Source organism: Bombina bombina, chromosome 8 (genome assembly GCF_027579735.1).
Source record: "Bombina bombina isolate aBomBom1 chromosome 8, aBomBom1.pri, whole genome shotgun sequence".
NCBI lineage: Eukaryota > Metazoa > Chordata > Amphibia > Anura > Bombinatoridae > Bombina > Bombina bombina.
In genome coordinates this window covers 36,203,739-36,222,223 of record NC_069506.1, presented here as the reverse complement: position 1 = coordinate 36,222,223, position 18,485 = coordinate 36,203,739, and the positions used below count along the sequence as shown (strand labels likewise).

At 38.7% G+C, this 18,485-nt stretch overlaps 1 protein-coding gene across 2 annotated transcripts in view; it reads right to left on the bottom strand.

Moving 5' to 3' along the window:
* NBL1 (NBL1, DAN family BMP antagonist) overlaps positions 1-18,485 on the bottom strand; it is a 48,019-nt gene that overhangs the window by 23,498 nt on the left and 6,036 nt on the right. Inside the window, exon 1 of one of the 2 annotated variants that reach the window (XM_053690300.1) lies at positions 7,781-7,918. The exons of the other annotated variant lie outside the window; for it this stretch is intronic. Within the exon in view, the coding sequence (XP_053546275.1) occupies positions 7,781-7,789 (9 nt within the window). The 5' untranslated portion in view covers positions 7,790-7,918. Of the gene's footprint in view, positions 1-7,780; positions 7,919-18,485 lie in introns of those variants that run through there. 2 annotated transcript variants of the gene reach the window in all.

Here is an 18,485-nt window from a genome sequence, read left to right as displayed (position 1 = left end):
TTTTTTAGAAGTAACTTAAAAAAAAATTGACTACAAAGTCCCTTTAAATAATCTGCCTGACTAGGTATATAGGAGTATTTTATGAAAAGAGATGTGCACAGCTGTTGACCTTGCACAGCTTGAACTAAAAACACTAAAACCAACATCAAACATTTACTGCACATCCCATGCTGGGGAGGAGGTAGGTAAACCATCCAATCGCTGTGAGTTACAGCAGGACAGAACCACATGACAAACTCCTAAATCCTTGTTAAATGGAAAATAAACTGCTCACATGAAACATTCAGGAAAATAGACCAGAGTGGCGCAATGTGGTCCTTCAAAGGGTTTAATCTTATCCCTCCTGTCTGAAAAGAACATAAAAGTGTAATCTGAGATCTAAAGAACTGCATTACAAATACATGCAACAGCATTTTAGCAATATACGTATATTTTAGGGGGGGAAACAAGAAAAAAAAGAAGTTCCTGTTAAAAGTTATCAATACTAGAATAATCCATATAAACGTATATGTGACCTTTCTGCAAATATAAAGCTTTAGGTTGTATGTGGACACATATTGTCTCCCACACACAGATATTCCAAGTGTCCCGCATTTTCAGGGTAGTTGTAGTTTGGGATCTCTGTCCCACTTTCTCTTAGAGCTAGGCTTCTGTCCACCTGACCTGAGTGCTGCACACAGTATGGCAGATCCTGCCACTGTATATCTTTTTAATTCCCTTCCCCTTATACACTTTTACCATCTGTCTCTTCTAATCAAAGAACAGAAGAAGATAGTTGGGCTCAGATTGCCTTATTAGTTCCTGGGTATCCAGTACCTGGACAATAAGTAACTACTTAAAGAGACATTTTTGTCCAAAACTGCAGTTTCGTATGTCATTAAAGCTAAGTTATGGTGCAATGGTTTTCGTCGATTATATCCTTGTTTAAAGTTTTTAATTTCCATTTTTTATTATCTAAAACCACCATGCTTGTTTGCAAGCAAACATTACAATTACATCATTATGGTCACCAGGTATTTGAACAGTAGCTCCACATAAAGGAATATTGTCAGTGGCAAAGTTGCAGATGTTCTGTGGACATTAGTGTGGGAGGGGGCAGGATTACAGGTGCTTGTTAGGCAGTCCATGGGCATGACTGGGCAGTAAGGGGGTGTGAGTAGGTGGTCTGTGTGCTAGGATCGAAGAAACAGCAGTAGAGAGGGGATAATTTCTCCATTCTCCTCAGCACAATGGTGGTGCAACCTAAAGGACTGGAGTGGTTTTTCACCAGTGTCGGTTTCACAAACCTTATTATAGGGGGACAAATATTCCTAAATGCAGACAGGGAGTATGGAGACATAATTACGGGTGTTCCATGGGTAGGGGCAGGGGAGGTGGAGTTGCAGTTGTTCTGAGGGCAGTGCCAGGTGGTTCAGGATTGTGATTAGGTAGTTGTGAGGCATGGCCTGCCTGAAAAGACTAGAGCAGGAAGTATTCATTTTTACCTTTTTACCCTCCCCCTAGGATCACCATTGTTTTGCACCCCACTAGAAATGTTTTAAAATAAAATAAACTGTTAATGAATACATTTATTTTTCCTCCCAAATGGCAATAATATAACAATAATAATCGTGAAAACAAAGAGCATAAAATCTTACCAAAGAACAAAAAAACAATATATAAACTTGCTTAAATCACAATATAAGAAATAATAAAATACAAAAACAAATATGATGGTGCACAAAAAAGGATAAAAGTCCCAGGTTATCAAAGTGGTAATGCTCAGCAGGTGAACCTCAGGAGAAAAAAAAGAAGAAACACATATAGAGAACATTGTCTAGAGAGCTTCAAAACCAAACTCTAGATATAGGCACAGGAAGCTCCTAATAGGAGGCAAGGCAAAGAAGGATGTTCCAGCTCCAAAGGATGAATTAGAAGTGGTTAAAAAGTATAACAAATTCATTAAAAACAAGTCACAGGGCATATAATGAGACTGTCCCAATCATAGACTACTACCAACAAAAGACTGTGTGTATCACAATGTCCAATGATTGCTCTGTTAGTCTGGTAAGGAACAAGGCTCCGTCCCTTTTGTGACTTGTTTTTAATAAATTTGTTATACTTTTTAACCACTTCTGATTCATCCTTTGGAGCTGGAACATCCTTCTTTGCCTTGCCTCCTATTAGGAGCTTCCTGTGCCTATCTATCTAGAGCTTGGTTTTGAAGCTCTAGACAATGTCAGTACCTTCTCTAGGTTCTGCTGTAAATTTCACATAACCACAGAACCTCACTATGTGTGTTTCTTCTTTTTTTTCCTGAGGTTCACCTGCTGAGCATTACCACCGTGATTACCTGGGACTTTTAGCCTTTTTTGTGCACCATCACATTTGTTTTTGTATAAAATCTTACCTCCCCTGCCCCACATTCATATTACCTCCGTCTGAGTGTGACGGTGCACAGGCCGAGGCTCTATAGCAGTACCAAGACTGCACTGAGGGAAGGAAGGATTCAGAACACGTTTTTAGAGCTTATGATGTAAATAATAAATGTTTTATGATGTAGGTTTGCCATAAAATTAACTATTTAGAAAGATGGGTTTTATTTTCTACCAAATATGTACTTATTATACCTAATCTATAGTGACTCGTTTTTCTTACATTGCTCCTAGTCGCAGTTCTACAGGGATGCATGGGGGTGCAAATGTGCCCTCAATGTTTTACGTTGCATCATAATTGTGCTCATTGGGTTGAGGTGGAAGATGAAAATCATTTGATCTTTGTCTATCCCAACCTAGTGGACTCCTGAACCATTCAACTCTGCCTGTGAAATGCCCATGTATGCAGAGAACATTGTGACATCTTTTCCCAAGCTGATTCTGCCCACAGTCCTCACTCAACAGTCCTCAACAGTCCTCAGTCAACAGTCTCATGGGTACATATTAAGTATATTAAATGGTAACTTTAACCCTTTATCAGTTCCTTTTGTATTCTGCAATTACACATCTAATGTCACATTACTAATGAATATGATTATGCTTTATAAATACATAACAATAATAATAATGTCTTGTAATATACAAGTGACTGTTGGCAGTGCCGGTTTTATAATAAGGCAGAGAAGGCAGGTGCCTGCAGGCGCCCTCCATAGAGGGGCACCTGTCTCTGCCTATTAAAAATACCGGTCAGCAGGGGGCATACCTTAACTAAGATGGCCGCAGGCAGTGAAATAACAGCATTGCCACACATGTGAAATACTCGTGGCAGCCTTATCAAAGATGGCTGCTACACAAGCCTGGTGCTGTTATTTCACTACCAGCAGCCATCTTAGTTAAGGTCACCGGCACATTGGTGAATGGTGAGTAGTGGGCACAGGAGGGTGCTTCAGATTTTGGTGCCTACAGGCACCTGTGTTGTAAATCCAGCCCTGACTGGAAGACCAGTTGTCCCCTTGATACATAAAAGGATTCAGTTGGACTAACAATTTATCAGTGAGAATGTGCCCTAATTAAATTAATCTTAGACATACGTTAATACTAACTTATGAATATACATCTATGTACAAATGAGAGAATAAAATATAAATTCGTAGGCCCAACAAGTTTGCCCAAAATTTCCTGAAAGTGTTAGCTTATTTACTGTTGCAGACCTTACAAATAGAGGGCCCTGGTGCAAGATTTTTTTTTGGGCCCCCCCGATTGACCTCAACCCACCCTATAAGCCGTACATGACAGCAGTGATCCTCTCACTCTAGGCTACTTTTTATTATATTAATGACCTGTTACTCCCATTGTAGCATCATTATCCAAGTCTTCCCTCTTACCTCATCCTCCAAGTGGTTTCAAGTCCTGCAGGTTCTTGTCAAACATAGGTCAATGCTGCCTTTCACCATGCAAAGTGCCATTCCTGAAAACCTAACCAGTTCCCACTGGCGCCTACTATTGTGGACTAGCTCCTGACACCATATGAGTATCCACAAAAGGGCATAAATCTGTAGTGGCCCTTCCTTCCCTGCCTGATCTGAGGCGGTGAGTTATAAGGCTGGGTGCACTAACCTGAGGAGGAGTTTGACTATCAGTATCAACTCTTACCTAAGCACAGTGGCAGAAGCGGAGCAGGGAATCATCATAGGCACGTTAAACTGGAGATACTGTGTGCTACCAGAGCCCAGAGCCAGCTAGGAGACATCAGTATGGGGCAGCCCTATCTCTGGCAGCACCCAGTACCTCCAGTTTAGCGCGCCCATGAAAAGTGGCGGATCTAATGAAAAGTCCAGTTCATCCACCCTAAAAATGTCACTGTGTGTGCACCCCCCTAGCCCTCGGCCCCGCTGCAGTGGAACCAGCAGTAGTTCCACCCCTGCTTATTTAGTTTATAGGACAGCCGTATCTTTATATTTTAAGTCCCCTATGGTGTTTGCATACAGTGAACAGCACTTATTGTTCTGAAACTTGTTTATGTATGAGTGCATGTTCGGTTCTGAATAGAAGCATTTTTGCAACAGCTATCATTGTTTCAGGGAGAGTTATTATTGTAAATAAAAAATAAATATATTTATATGCATACCTCCCAACATTTCAAAATTCAAAAGAGGGACACCCCACACACCCTGCGGCAAAAATTTGAAATGTGTGGGCAGGAGCGGGGGCGGGGCTTAAAAAATCATAAGACCAAAGTAATATAAATAAAATTCTAAATAAAGTCATATCTTTTAATACTCTTAGACAGAAAATCAAACACAAGTTCAAACCACTGGTATAGATAGCTATATGAGCTCTGTATTCAATTATTATTATTATTATACTTTATTTATTAAGCACCAACATATTCCGCAGCGCTGTCCATGGATACAATTAATTTAAATAAAACAATACAAGACTTGTAAGAGACAGGACAAAATTTACAAACACATACAGGAGAGATTGAGGGCCCTATTCCCGTGGGAACTTACAATTTAATTAACCTTTGCAGAGACAGTGCTAAATATTTTTATCTTAATTGGACATTTAATAATAGATTTTTTAAAACTGCTTTCCTCATTAATATTCTAGATTCTGGTCTTTAAAGTGAGCAAAAATGCACAGTAACACACTACATAGCATACACTTACACATGCACATACACACACACTACATACCATACACTTATACATGCAGATACACACACACTACATAGCACACACTTACACATGCAGATACACACACACTACATAGCATACACTTACACATGCAGATACACACACACTACATAGCACACACTTACACATGCAGATACACACATACTACATAGCATACACTTACACATGCAGATACACACACACTACATAGCATACACTTACACATGCAGATACACACACACTACATAGCACACACTTACACATGCAGATACACACACACTACATAGCATACACTTACACATGCAGATACACACACACTACATAGCATACACTTACACATGCAGATACACACACTACATAGCATACACACTACATTGCATACACTTACACATGCAGACACAGACTACATATAATACACGTATACAGGCAGATACACACACACTACATAGCTTACACTTATACATGCAGATACACAAACTACATAGTATACACTTACACATGCAGATACACACACACTACATAGCTTTACACTTATACATGCAGATACACGCACACACACACTACATAGTATACACTTACGCATGCAGATACTCACACTTCATAGCTTACATTTATACATGCAGACACACACACTACATAGCATATACTTATACATGCAGATACACACACACACAGGCACACACAGGCACACACGCACACACACACACTTATACATACAGATACACACACACACTACAAAGCTTACACTTATACATGCAGATACACACACATACACACTTATAGATACAGATAGACACACACACTTCATCATATATGGGTATCTATAACTCATTGTATGGGGTCCTGGGGTTGGCAAGCACATTAGCTGGCAGTCTGAGGCTGCCACTGTTCGTTACCCTGGTGTTAGCACTGCTTATCGTATAAAACTGAAGGCATGCTAGTATTATCACCAGGGGTAGACGTCATTACTACCAGGGGTTAGAGGTCATCATTACCTGAGATCAGAGGGTATACAGCCTTCCTACTCCTGCTTAACCCACACACCATTACTTTTCCACAAGGAATCTAACAGATATATAACCCTGGGAAAGAAAAGCCAGCTGCTTCTGAGTATGTGCCCAATAGAATAAAAAAAAAATTAATTTTTTTTTTTTTTTAAATGCATGTGGCAATGCGGGACAGATGGCTAGCAACCCGGGACAGTGGGACAGACCCCTAAAATCAGGACTGTCCCGCGAAACTTGGGACAGTTGGGGGGGTATGCATATGCCATGTGTACCTGCATGTCTGCTCATATATTGATTGTGATGTTTCTATTTACATCGTACATACCCCTGCTAGTTCTCTAAACAGACATGGTGTTTGAATGAGGGTGCACAAGGTGCATATGTTCCATGCACTGTAAATTATATCCCTCCAATATTCTACACAGTGATTGCTTAATCAATGCTGTAACTCATTTTTATATGTCCTTAATTGTCCATAGCAAAAGACATCTAATAAACATACTGGACAAGTTTTTAAAGGGCTATATCCCTGTGCAGTAAATAATGATAAAGTTACAGTTAAAATTACTTTATTTTAGAAAATTTTGTTTGTTTGCAGTGGTTTTGCATTGCAGTGTTTAACTTCTGATATATACTTTGCAAATTTAAAATGACTTTAAATGGACAGCTTGGTGTAAGAATACATTGCTCTTATATGTGTTAGCATTTCTATTTTTAAACAAATACCTTTACCATGTGTTTAAAGGGACATAATACCCATATGCTAAATCACTTGAAAGTGATACAGCATAGCTTTATGTAAAAAAGGAAGATACTTTACCTCAAAATGATTTAGCTAACACACAGTAAGTGATCTGTGAACAATTACCCTTCAGCTCCAGACAGCTTTATGTTAAAAAAAAAAAACAGCCAATCAACTTCATCAGTACTGATGTCAAACTTTGCTTACTGTAATCTCATGAAATTTTACTTACATCTTGTGAGATTTCATAGTAAACTTCTGAGTAGGGACATAACATGTCTGTGCCTTCATATGCCAGGTGCACGCACCCTTGCAAGTCCTGAGACTAGCATCCTGATTGGCTGCTTGAAGTCCCTTTACAATGGGATGGGGCTAATAAGGAAATTTGGAGGTAAAATATTTTCATTTTTTACATTGAGGTGTTCAGGTGATATTTTCTAATCCGCTTTTTATACCTATGCGGCATCACTTTCAAATGCATCAAAATTTGGGTATCATGTCCCTTTAACTCCTGCAAGAGGGTTAAATACAGTCATACCGCAGGAGGCTACAGCTAATGAGCCAATCAGGAGCATGCATACACATGTATGCTCCAGTCACTGCCCCTTATTCTCATCTGGAACAGAATGAGGTGTTGCTAGAGTGTAGCTTTAAATACATGTTTAACCCTTTGAGTTATATACGTAGTAAAATAAGGGAATTTGTTTTTTAAAAAAATGCTTTAAAAGAAAAGAGCATTTTATTTATATTCTAGAATATATTTGAAGGAAGTGATAAGCATGTCAGCAGTTTGTCATGATAAAAAGGAATATATGCTTTTTTGTCACTATCTGGTCACACAAGGTTACACGTCTGAATGTTTTGGTCAAGGTTAAACTTACTGTAGCACACTGGGGTCACTGTACAGTTCAGCAGGTCTTGTACTTGTGTCTAAATTACCTGCTTCATCTCATTCAAGTCCAGACAGTTTAGGCTCTCTCATCTCTTCCTAACTCCATACACAGAAATATGTGCCGAAGCCTGGGGGATGGAATTCACCTTGGCTTCACATGAAGGGAGTCAGCTATCTCTACATCTACAAGAGTCTGTGCACCAAAACTCCCTGAAACCAGAAAAACACAGCGAAAATCCAGATAGGGATTTAACTCTTTCACTGACAGGAAGAAGAAGGGAATAAAGGAATATAGATAAGATGTGACACTAAAGTGTAGTACACAAGATGATAATAATAATTTTATTTGTAAAGTGTCACAGTATACTGCTTTGAGCCATACAAATCATTACATAAAAGGACAGCAAATACTTTTATAAAATGACATTTTTTTATTTTGCTCCTGTTTTTCTGTAACTTAAAATGATAAGAAAGTCCAAATTAAGCCTGCATGATTCAGATAGAGTATGTAAATTTTAATACACTTTTAAATTCACTTCTATTTTCAAATGTGCTTTGTTCTCTTGGTATCCCTTGTTGAAAAATAATACTCAGATATCATACACTAGTGGGAACTAGCTGCTGATTAGTGCTTGCACGCATTTGTCTCTTGTGATTGGTTAACTGGATGTTTTTAGCTAGCTGCCAATGTTCCTTCAGCAAAGATAACAACTGAATAAAGCAAAACTGATAATAGAAGTAAATTGGAAAGTTGATTAAAATTGTATGTTCTATTCAAATCACAAAAGAAAACTTTGGGGTTTCCTTTACCTTTAAAAAATGTTCTATAAAGTTTTTCTCGCCGTTAATATGCTCTCATTGATTAATTTTACTCGCTGGAATGTATTACATTTTTTACAAATAGCTCCTTTACCCTTTACTTTGTCATTTGAAACAGTTGCATTTGCCTGTTGAAACAAACACATATAATGAAAGTTTTAATACTGCAGTATTGGCTGTAGAAAAACTATGTAAACGAGAGGTAACAGAAAATACTAACCTCCCAGTGAGGATGAAAGGTAGAAATACATTGTCCCTTTAAGTAAGAAAATGAAACATTTTACAAAAAAACTAAAGATCTCACAACAGGTTTAGCAAAACTAACCATGCTACATATCTGTCCTCAACTAGCTTCAGTAAAGATGATAAGATAAGAATCACAAAACAAAGGAGATTTTGGTAACGGAATGACAGTGGGTAGCTGTATTTACTCCAGTAACAAGATGGGATTGGCTCCTCCAAATTAAGTATGTGTTGTGTGGGGTTTGGTAGTAAGTAAGGTGAAAACATTTTCAAACTCACCCAGTATGTTAGTTAATTGCAAGACCGCAGAAAAATCTTGTAATGACAGTAGTGCCCTCATATCCATGGGTGATATGCACCAAGACATACCACGGATACAAGAAACCACGGAGAGTGGCGGACCTTATATGCCGTACATCTTAGCGACCTCACCAGGCTTTGAAGAATTGCCAGCATCACCACTTTTGCACTTTGGGGCCATTATTAAGCAAAATGATGGGTTATTTTCACAACAACAGTACAATAATGCAGCAATGAATGCGGAGCGGAGCGAGAACGCTAGAGGTTAACTGGACGCCAGTAAAGTGGGCCAGTGTGGATACAGAGGACAAAGAGAGATAAGTCATGTATTTTTTATTTCATATTTTTTCCCCGCAGTAAACTGCGGATAACTGATACACTGGAAACCAAATCCACGGATAAGGGGAAGATAGATAGATAGATATACTTCGAAAATGAAATAATAAAGCATTCACCTTTGGATCGTGATGATTAATATTCATCACACTTTAGGTGGCAAAGAGGTTAAGTAGCAGTGGTCTTAAAGGGACAGTCTACACCAAAAATCGTATTGTTTAAAAAGATAGATAATCCCTTTATTACCCATTCCCCAGTTTTGCATAAGCAACACAGTTATATTAATATACTTTTTACCCCTGTGATTACCTTGTATCTAAGCCTCTGCATACTGCCCCCTTATTTCAGTTATTTTGACAGACTTGCATTTTAGCCAATCAGTGCTTACTCCTAGGTAACTCCACGTGCGTGAGCACAATGTTATCTATATGACACACATGAACTAACACCCTCTAGTGGTGAAAACCTGTAAAATGCATGCAGATAAGAGGTGGCCTCCAAGGTCTAAGAAATCAGCATATGAGCCTACCTAGGTTTAGCTTTCAACTAAGAATACCAAGGGAACAAAGCAAAATTGGTGATAAAAGTAAATTGGAAAGTTGATTACAATTACATGTCCTATCTGAATCATGAAAGTTTATTTTGGACTAGGCTGTCCCTTTAAGACCACCGCAGCTACTCAACTAGTATTGCAGGCTTATGTGAAACAGGGGCTCCAAAGTTGCTTTCGCAGCTTAAAGTGATGGGAAACTTGAGCGTTTAAAAAACGCTAGAATTCCCCATCACTAAAAATAAAGTGGACTTTCAGTGATCACTTAGCAAAAAAAAAGGTGCTGAACTCACCCATTCTGTGCCATGGTCCCTCCCTAAAGTTACTGCCTACGACGCTCCGCTCTTTACTCACTGAGGTGAAGTTACCACCTCTAAACCAATAGCTGTGCTAGCGTACAGAACACTGTCAGATGACTAGCAGGGCTTTTGGTTTATAGGTGGAAACGTCACCTTTTTAAGAAGAGAGCTCTGTGCCATAGGCGGACGGAGGTGCTGACTTTAGCGAGGGTGAGTTTAGCACCCCTTTTTTACTAAGTGATCACTGAAAGTCCACTTTATTTTTAGTGATGGTAAATCCTAGCGTTTTTTAAACGTTCAGATTTATCATCACTTTACTAAATGGAGTCCTATGCCAGCAGCATTTGCAGCTATGTTTGTAGCAATGTTATACATTGTTGCAAACCCTGAACAGAGTGATAAAAACATGTGCATGCCCCTGTGGTCCTATGAGCCTACATGGTTTACTCTTAAAATAAGAATACCACAAAAAAATAAAAAAGAATTTGATACTGGAAGTAAACTGGAACTTTTTGGTTATCACATTGCATGCTCTATCTAAACCATGAACATTTAATTTTGACTTTACTGTTCTTTTAACATAAACACAATATTGTTATACTGCATGTACACTGTTAGATATTTAGGTCAATTCTTTGTAAATTATTACAGCTATTCAGATAGTAACATATTTTAATTGTTGCAGGAACAATTAAGCCCAGATCACCATCTGCGAATAGAAGGCTGTTGAATTTGTAACTATAACTCTCTGTTAATGAGGGACACATGGAAAATAAATACTACAGGGCTGGTGTCAGACTGAAGGTTATAATAAATACTAGTATGGCCCCTGCAGCATTCATTTGTCATAAGTTTTTTTTCCTGAAAACTAAATCAGCCATGAAATGTTAAATATGCACTGTAAAAATGTGCAATGTATTTGTATTTATTTTGCCCACTTTTCATGCAACTTACATAAGAACTTTTGTTCTTTCCCCTGCCCCCAGGCTAGAGTGCATTCTTAAACATGTAATACCATGACCCTGTGATACACTACACAGTGATTGTTTGATCATTGCAGGTGCTCGTTTATATCTGTCAGTAATTGGCCAAAGCAGATGCAATAAAAAATAAACATAATAAGAGACTTTCCAAGTGGTTGAATCTTTAGTCTGCAAATCAATGTAAATTTTGCTAAAAAATATAGTTCCAAATGCATTTAAAATATTTGAATGCTGATCTTTTGTAATGTGGTGCTTAAATGTATAATTAATAATACTCCCCACAATCATAAGAACAAAAAAAATGTTTTATTCAGCAAAATAATATCTCATTTTAAAAAAAAAAATATAACCATCAAAATACCCAATTTTAGATGCAACAAGAAAAAAACTTTAACTTCCATTACATTCTGAAAACATATACCAAATATTTTATAAATAAATTTAAAAAAATCTCTTTATTATGTATATTGTCATGTACTGTTGTGCATTAAATATTCAGAGACTGAGCAAAATTTACATTGTTCTTGTCCTTAAATTCCTGGCTGGTGGCCAGAGAGTTCATTCCCATGATGCATAGGAAGTTCGCTCCAGCGGCTATTCTGTAAAATCCTATAAAATCAACTGCACATGTACCCAAACTTTCATATCCAATTCAGCTCAGTAAAAACAGTGACTGAATACATAAGTCAAACAAATTGCTATCATACCTTCTAATTTAATCATGTTTTTTTATTCTGCTATAAAACTAATATAAATCTTCAAAAAGTATTTGAAAGTTTCTCAAATTCACATATTTTAAATATTTTGTAAAACCTGCAACAGAATGCAAGAATTTTCTAGGAAAGAGATTTTGCAATATCAGATGTTTTATTCAATTTGTTTTCCGTCTCAACACAATCCTTGTTAAAGAAAGTGTTCATTTATAAATATTCACAATTCTATTGCAATTATTTAGACTAATTGAAAACTAAAATATTAAAATTAAAAGATTTATTACATAAAATGTTCAAATATATATGAGAGGATTCAATGGATATTATTACAATTTAAATAAAGTGTCTGTTATGTTATCATTTCAGTAAATCATGTCATATAGACATCAAACAAACTAACATTATTCACAGTAATTTAAATTAATTTCCCTGCATGTTTTTAAGAAAAAACATGCATAACTAACACAGTTATATTAATATACTTTCTACCTCTGTGATTACCTTGTATCTAAACCTCAGCAGACTGCCCCCTTATTTCAGTTCTTTTGACAAACTTGCAGTTTAGCCCATCAGAGCTGTCTCCATGGTAAATTCACGTGCATGAGCTCAATGTTATCTATATGAAACACATGAACTAATGCCCTCTAGTGGTGAGAAATTATCAAAATGCATTTAGATTAGAGGCGGCCTTCAAGGTCTAAGAAATTAGCATATGAACCTCCTAGGTTTAGCTTTCAACAAAGAATACCAAAAGAACAAAGCTAATTTGATGATAACAGTAAATTGGAAAGTTGTTTAAAATTGCATGCCCTATCTGAATCATGAAAGTTTAATTTTGACTATATTGTCCCTTTAAATGGTTTTATTAGTTATTTGATAGGCATTGAGAGCTGAAAAAAGCAATTATCTGTCTCTTTTGGATATACAACATATTGTGATGTTTTTGCATTGTCAGATGGTGCTTTGCTGCTAATGATTTTGCTTGCACTAAAAAATAATCCTCAAAATAATGCAAGAAATAAATAGGGCTGTTTCAATTACGTTCCTCTGTACCAGCACATTATTTTTCCATCTTAAAGCCACATAAATCCATGACAGACAGACAGACAGAGCGAACCATTAAAAAAATAAAAAATCCAATTTACTTCTATTATCAAATCTACTTAGCTCTGGTGGTGATTTTCTTTGTTGAATAGAATACCTAGATACACTAGGTAGTGTGCACGTGTCCGGAGAACTATATGGCAGTAGTTTTGCATAAATGCTTTTCAGCAGTTAATGGAAGTAGTGTGTGCAATATGTATAATATTGTTAAAGGGACATAAAACCCAAACATTTTCTTTCATGATTCAGATAGAAAATCAAATTTTAAACAACTTTTTAATTTACTTCTATTACCTAATTTGCTTAATTCGTTTGGTTCTTGTTGAAGAAACAGCAAAAAAACTACTGGGAGCTAGCTGAATGTATTGGGTGAGCCAATAACATGAGGTATATATGAGCAGCCACCAATCAGCAGCTCATGAGCCAACCTAGTTATGCGTTTCAACAAAGGATACTAAGAGAAATAAAAACAAATTAGATAATTGAAGTAAATGGGAAAGTTGTTTAAAATCACATCCCCTATATGAATGATGAAAGAAAACATTTGGGTTTCATGTCCCTTTAAAAGCATTTTTGTCTCTGTGCTGCCAAATAGTGCTCAAAAGCCGAAACATTGTCTGAAGTTGCCATGTTCCTTGTTCAGAAATTACTTTGTATTCTGGGGACGGACTGACTTTGTTAGGCAGGATCAGACTGATTTACTTCAGGAAAGTACTTCTCTGTGAAAAGCACAACTGGGCTAAAAGAGGCTGCTTCCAGGGACCAGGGGGTAACTCGCCATAGAACACGCTACTTAGCTGTTGTTTATTCCTCATAGAGCGCTTCTGTAATGTATTTGTATTATGACCATAGGGAAATCTTCCTAAGGGTGATGGGGAAACTAGGCATGGACTCCTTGCCCAGTGTGCTTAGAGGAATATAGCTGCACCTCACTGAAGAAGTTCACAGAAGGCTGAAACGATCACCAGGGGTTGCGTGGTATTTCGGGGCCTTGGATCAGACTGATATAGTTCAGAAAGATTTTTTTTATGTGAAAAGCACATTTTAGCTAAAAGAGGCTGCTCCAAAATCACCATAGAAGAAGCTACTGCGCTGTTGTTCAGAGAGTGCTTCTCTTTCTGATTTTCATCAAAGGATACCAATAAAATGAAGTTAATCTGATAACATAAATACATTTTGATTTTTTTTTAAATTGTATGCGCTATCCAAATTATGAAAGAAAACAATTTGTTTTATGGCCCTTCAAGGGTATTGTAAAAAAAAATGGGATTTACATCTTGGCTTTTTCCATCTCTCACAGTAAAATATTTAATACATTTATGCAACCTAGAGTCAAAATAAAGTGCTTTATGCTAGAAGAGAATTGTATTTCTAGACAAATTCTCTTTTTCTACTATGTTTTTAACTACGTTATAGGTGTCTTGGGTGTCAGTTCATATGCTGAAAGTCAGCTACTCTAAATTCCCCCACCCCCCACCCCTCACTGTCATATTCTAGGGTCTGCTCATTGTTATCTGTATATATCAGTTTAGGCCAGGGGTTGACAATTTTAGGAGCCAGTTTATACAACAATGTATATATTTATATTTACAAAACTTCACAGAATCACAGCAAGTTCTAAAAGTTAAACTTTTGAGAAGGCAAACAACCAGTAGAGCTGAATGCAGGTGCCAAGAGGCTGGGGACTGAGTTGTGGATGCCTATATGAAGAGTAAAGGGTATTCTGTGGATTCAGGGCAGACAAGAGCAATGTTATTGTGTTCCATGCTTGGAGCTGGGTGTGCTGTAAGCTGAGTTGCCCTGACATGGGATGGGCGGGCAGTTTGAGAGCATTTGGTTCGGTTGCCCAGGGCATAGCTAGGAGTTTCACCAGCCTTTGAGACCCTACGGCTGCAGGTTCTCACAAGAGAACCTGCACGCTGTATTTAACAAGCAGCGGTCATCAGACCGCTGATTGTTAAAGCCTTTCGCCAACTCAACAGTGGCAAAATTCAATCTCCGTGGTCTAGTCCGACCAAAGAGATTGACAGCTCCTGTCTGCACGTGATTGGCTGTGCGTGGACAGGGGGCGGGATTGCACGCAAGCTCAAAATAGCACTCGCGTGCAATGGTAAATTCCTCCGGGGAAATTCTCCCCGCCAGAGGCGAGCTGAGGCGGACAGGGGCGCCTCAGCTTTAATAAATTGACCCCTTAATCTTTCAGATTGATCCCCATAGTGGATGAGGGACAAAATAGCACCTCCCAGATATGCTCTTCACCACCCAGTAACACCCCCAGATAACCCAACCATGCCTATGCTCAGCCCCCACTTGTGATGTCTCTGCCCGCAGACCACCCATGATGTGGCCCATTGACAAGCCATGGGTCACTTCTGCATTTGAGTCTCATTTAAATACGCTATCACCTGGAGTTCCCATGTTCCAGTAACAAGAATTCTAAACAAGGAGTTTTAGTTTACAAGTATCTTTTATGGGGTTGTAAATATTAGACTGATATACTTCAGGAAAGTTTTCTTCTGTGAAAAGCACACTGGTCTAAAAGAGGCTGCCTCCGGGTGGTAAATCGCCATAGAACAAGCCACTGAGCTGTTGTTCGTTCCTGGTAGAGCGCTTCTCTCTTTGTATGCAAATTATTATGACCCTGGGGAAGTCTCCCTATGGGTGATGGGGGAAACCAGACGTGGACTCCTTGCCCAGTGTGCTTAGAGGAATGTGGCTGCACCTCACTGACGAGGCCCATAGGAGGCCGAAACGATCGTCTGGGGTTGTCATGTTCCTTGTTCAGAGGAGAATTGCCTGGTATTTCGGGGCTGGACTGACCTTACTTGGCGGGATCAGACTGATATACTTCAGGAAAGTTTTCTTCTGTGAAAAGCACACTGGTCTAAAAGAGGCTGCCTCCGGGTGGTAAATCGCCATAGAACAAGCCACTGAGCTGTTGTTCGTTCCTGGTAGAGCGCTTCTCTCTTTGTATGCAAATTATTATGACCCTGGGGAAGTCTCCCTATGGGTGATGGGGGAAACCAGACGTGGACTCCTTGCCCAGTGTGCTTAGAGGAATGTGGCTGCACCTCACTGACGAGGCCCATAGGAGGCCGAAACGATCGTCTGGGGTTGTCATGTTCCTTGTTCAGAGGAGAATTGCCTGGTATTTCGGGGCTGGACTGACCTTACTTGGCGGGATCAGACTGATATACTTCAGGAAAGTTTTCTTCTGTGAAAAGCACACTGGTCTAAAAGAGGCTGCCTCCGGGTGGTAAATCGCCATAGAACAAGCCACTGAGCTGTTGTTCGTTCCTGGTAGAGCGCTTCTCTCTTTGTATGCAAATTATTATGACCCTGGGGAAGTCTCCCTATGGGTGATGGGGGAAACCAGACGTGGACTCCTTGCCCAGTGTGCTTAGAGGAATGTGGCTGCACCTCACTGACGAGGCCCATAGGAGGCCGAAACGATCGTCTGGGGTTGTCATGTTCCTTGTTCAGAGGAGAATTGCCTGGTATTTCGGGGCTGGACTGACCTTACTTGGCGGGATCAGACTGATATACTTCAGGAAAGTTTTCTTCTGTGAAAAGCACACTGGTCTAAAAGAGGCTGCCTCCGGGTGGTAAATCGCCATAGAACAAGCCACTGAGCTGTTGTTCGTTCCTGGTAGAGCGCTTCTCTCTTTGTATGCAAATTATTATGACCCTGGGGAAGTCTCCCTATGGGTGATGGGGGAAACCAGACGTGGACTCCTTGCCCAGTGTGCTTAGAGAAATGTGGCTGCACCTCACTGACGAGGCCCATAGGAGGCCGAAACGATCGTCTGGGGTTGTCATGTTCCTTGTTCAGAGGAGAATTGCCTGGTATTTCGGGGCTGGACTGACCTTACTTGGCGGGATCAGACTGATATACTTCAGGAAAGTTTTCTTCTGTGAAAAGCACACTGGTCTAAAAGAGGCTGCCTCCGGGTGGTAAATCGCCATAGAACAAGCCACTGAGCTGTTGTTCGTTCCTGGTAGAGCGCTTCTCTCTTTGTATGCAAATTGTAAATATTATTACCACGTTTTTGATGTACTGTTCATTTGCTGGTCTCAGTCTAGGTTTTAGCATTACTGGATATCAAAGGGCGTCCCCCATGTATTGATTTAAAGAGATATGAACACATTTTTTTCCCTTCTTGTTATTGCTGCATTTAGAGAGGTTATGTTTAATGGTTTTTTTTTATGGATGTTACTAAATAAATCTACTTTTTGCTTTCACATTTGTAGAGGACCATAAAAGTAGATACATATTAAAGGGACAGTCAAGACAAAATTAAACTTTCATGATTCAGATAGGGCACTAGGGAACTACTTTCCAATTTACTTTTATCACCAAATTTGCTTTGATCTCTTGGTATTCTTTGTTGAAATCTAAGCCTAGGTAGGCTCATATGCTAATTTCTAAGCCCTTGAAGGCCGCCTCTTATCTCAGTGCATTTTGACAGTTTTTCTCAGCTAGACAGCGCTAGTTCATGTGTGCCATATAGATAACATTGTGCTCACTGCTGAGGAGTTACCTAGGAGCCAGCACTTATTGGCTAAAATGCAAGTCTGTCAAAAGAACTGAGATAAGGGGGCAGTCTGCAGAGGCTTAGATACAAGGTAATAACAGAGGTAGAAAGTATATTAATATAACCGTGTTGGTTATGCAAAACTGGGGAATGGGTAATAAAGGGATTAGCTATCTTTTTAAACCATACACATTTTCAAGTAGACTGTCCCTTTTAGTATAGAGTCCGGTACTCATGGTGAAGGGTATACTTTTCTAATACTATTGCTACCTTCATTTTAATCAACTTTTTCTCCCATTTACCTCTCTCCTTGTCCTGCTAGAGAAAAAGACATGTAAAAAAGGACTGCATTTAATTGTTGACACCTTTGAGAATTGGGGGTGCCCTGCACCCATACAGGTTTACCAATAAAATAATGAGAGTTGTTCCTGTCTGCCAGTATACACGAATACTGCAGTATCAGTTGTGCACAGATTTGGTTTTGTTGATATTTAACAAATTAGCAGCTCTCACTTAAGGGCCAGAAAATGGTCAATAGTTCTATCATGCTTATAAATAAGTACTGTTTAAGCATGCCAAAATATTTTTTTAAGTAATCAAAAATGTTTAAAGGAACAGTAAACACCTTGAGATTTTTAAATAAAATGTTAAGATATGCAGAATGAAAAAACTTTGCAATACATTTTCATTATTTATTTTGTCCCGATTTCATGTAATTTTGCAGTGAAAATTGAGCAATTTCTAATACTCAGAACTTGAAATGCACCTGCTGATTTTGCACTTTATACTAACTTTATGACTATAACTTGCTTTGTTGTCTGTGAACTAAAGCCCCGATTGGCTCCTCCAAATAAGGCAAATAGTGGGTGG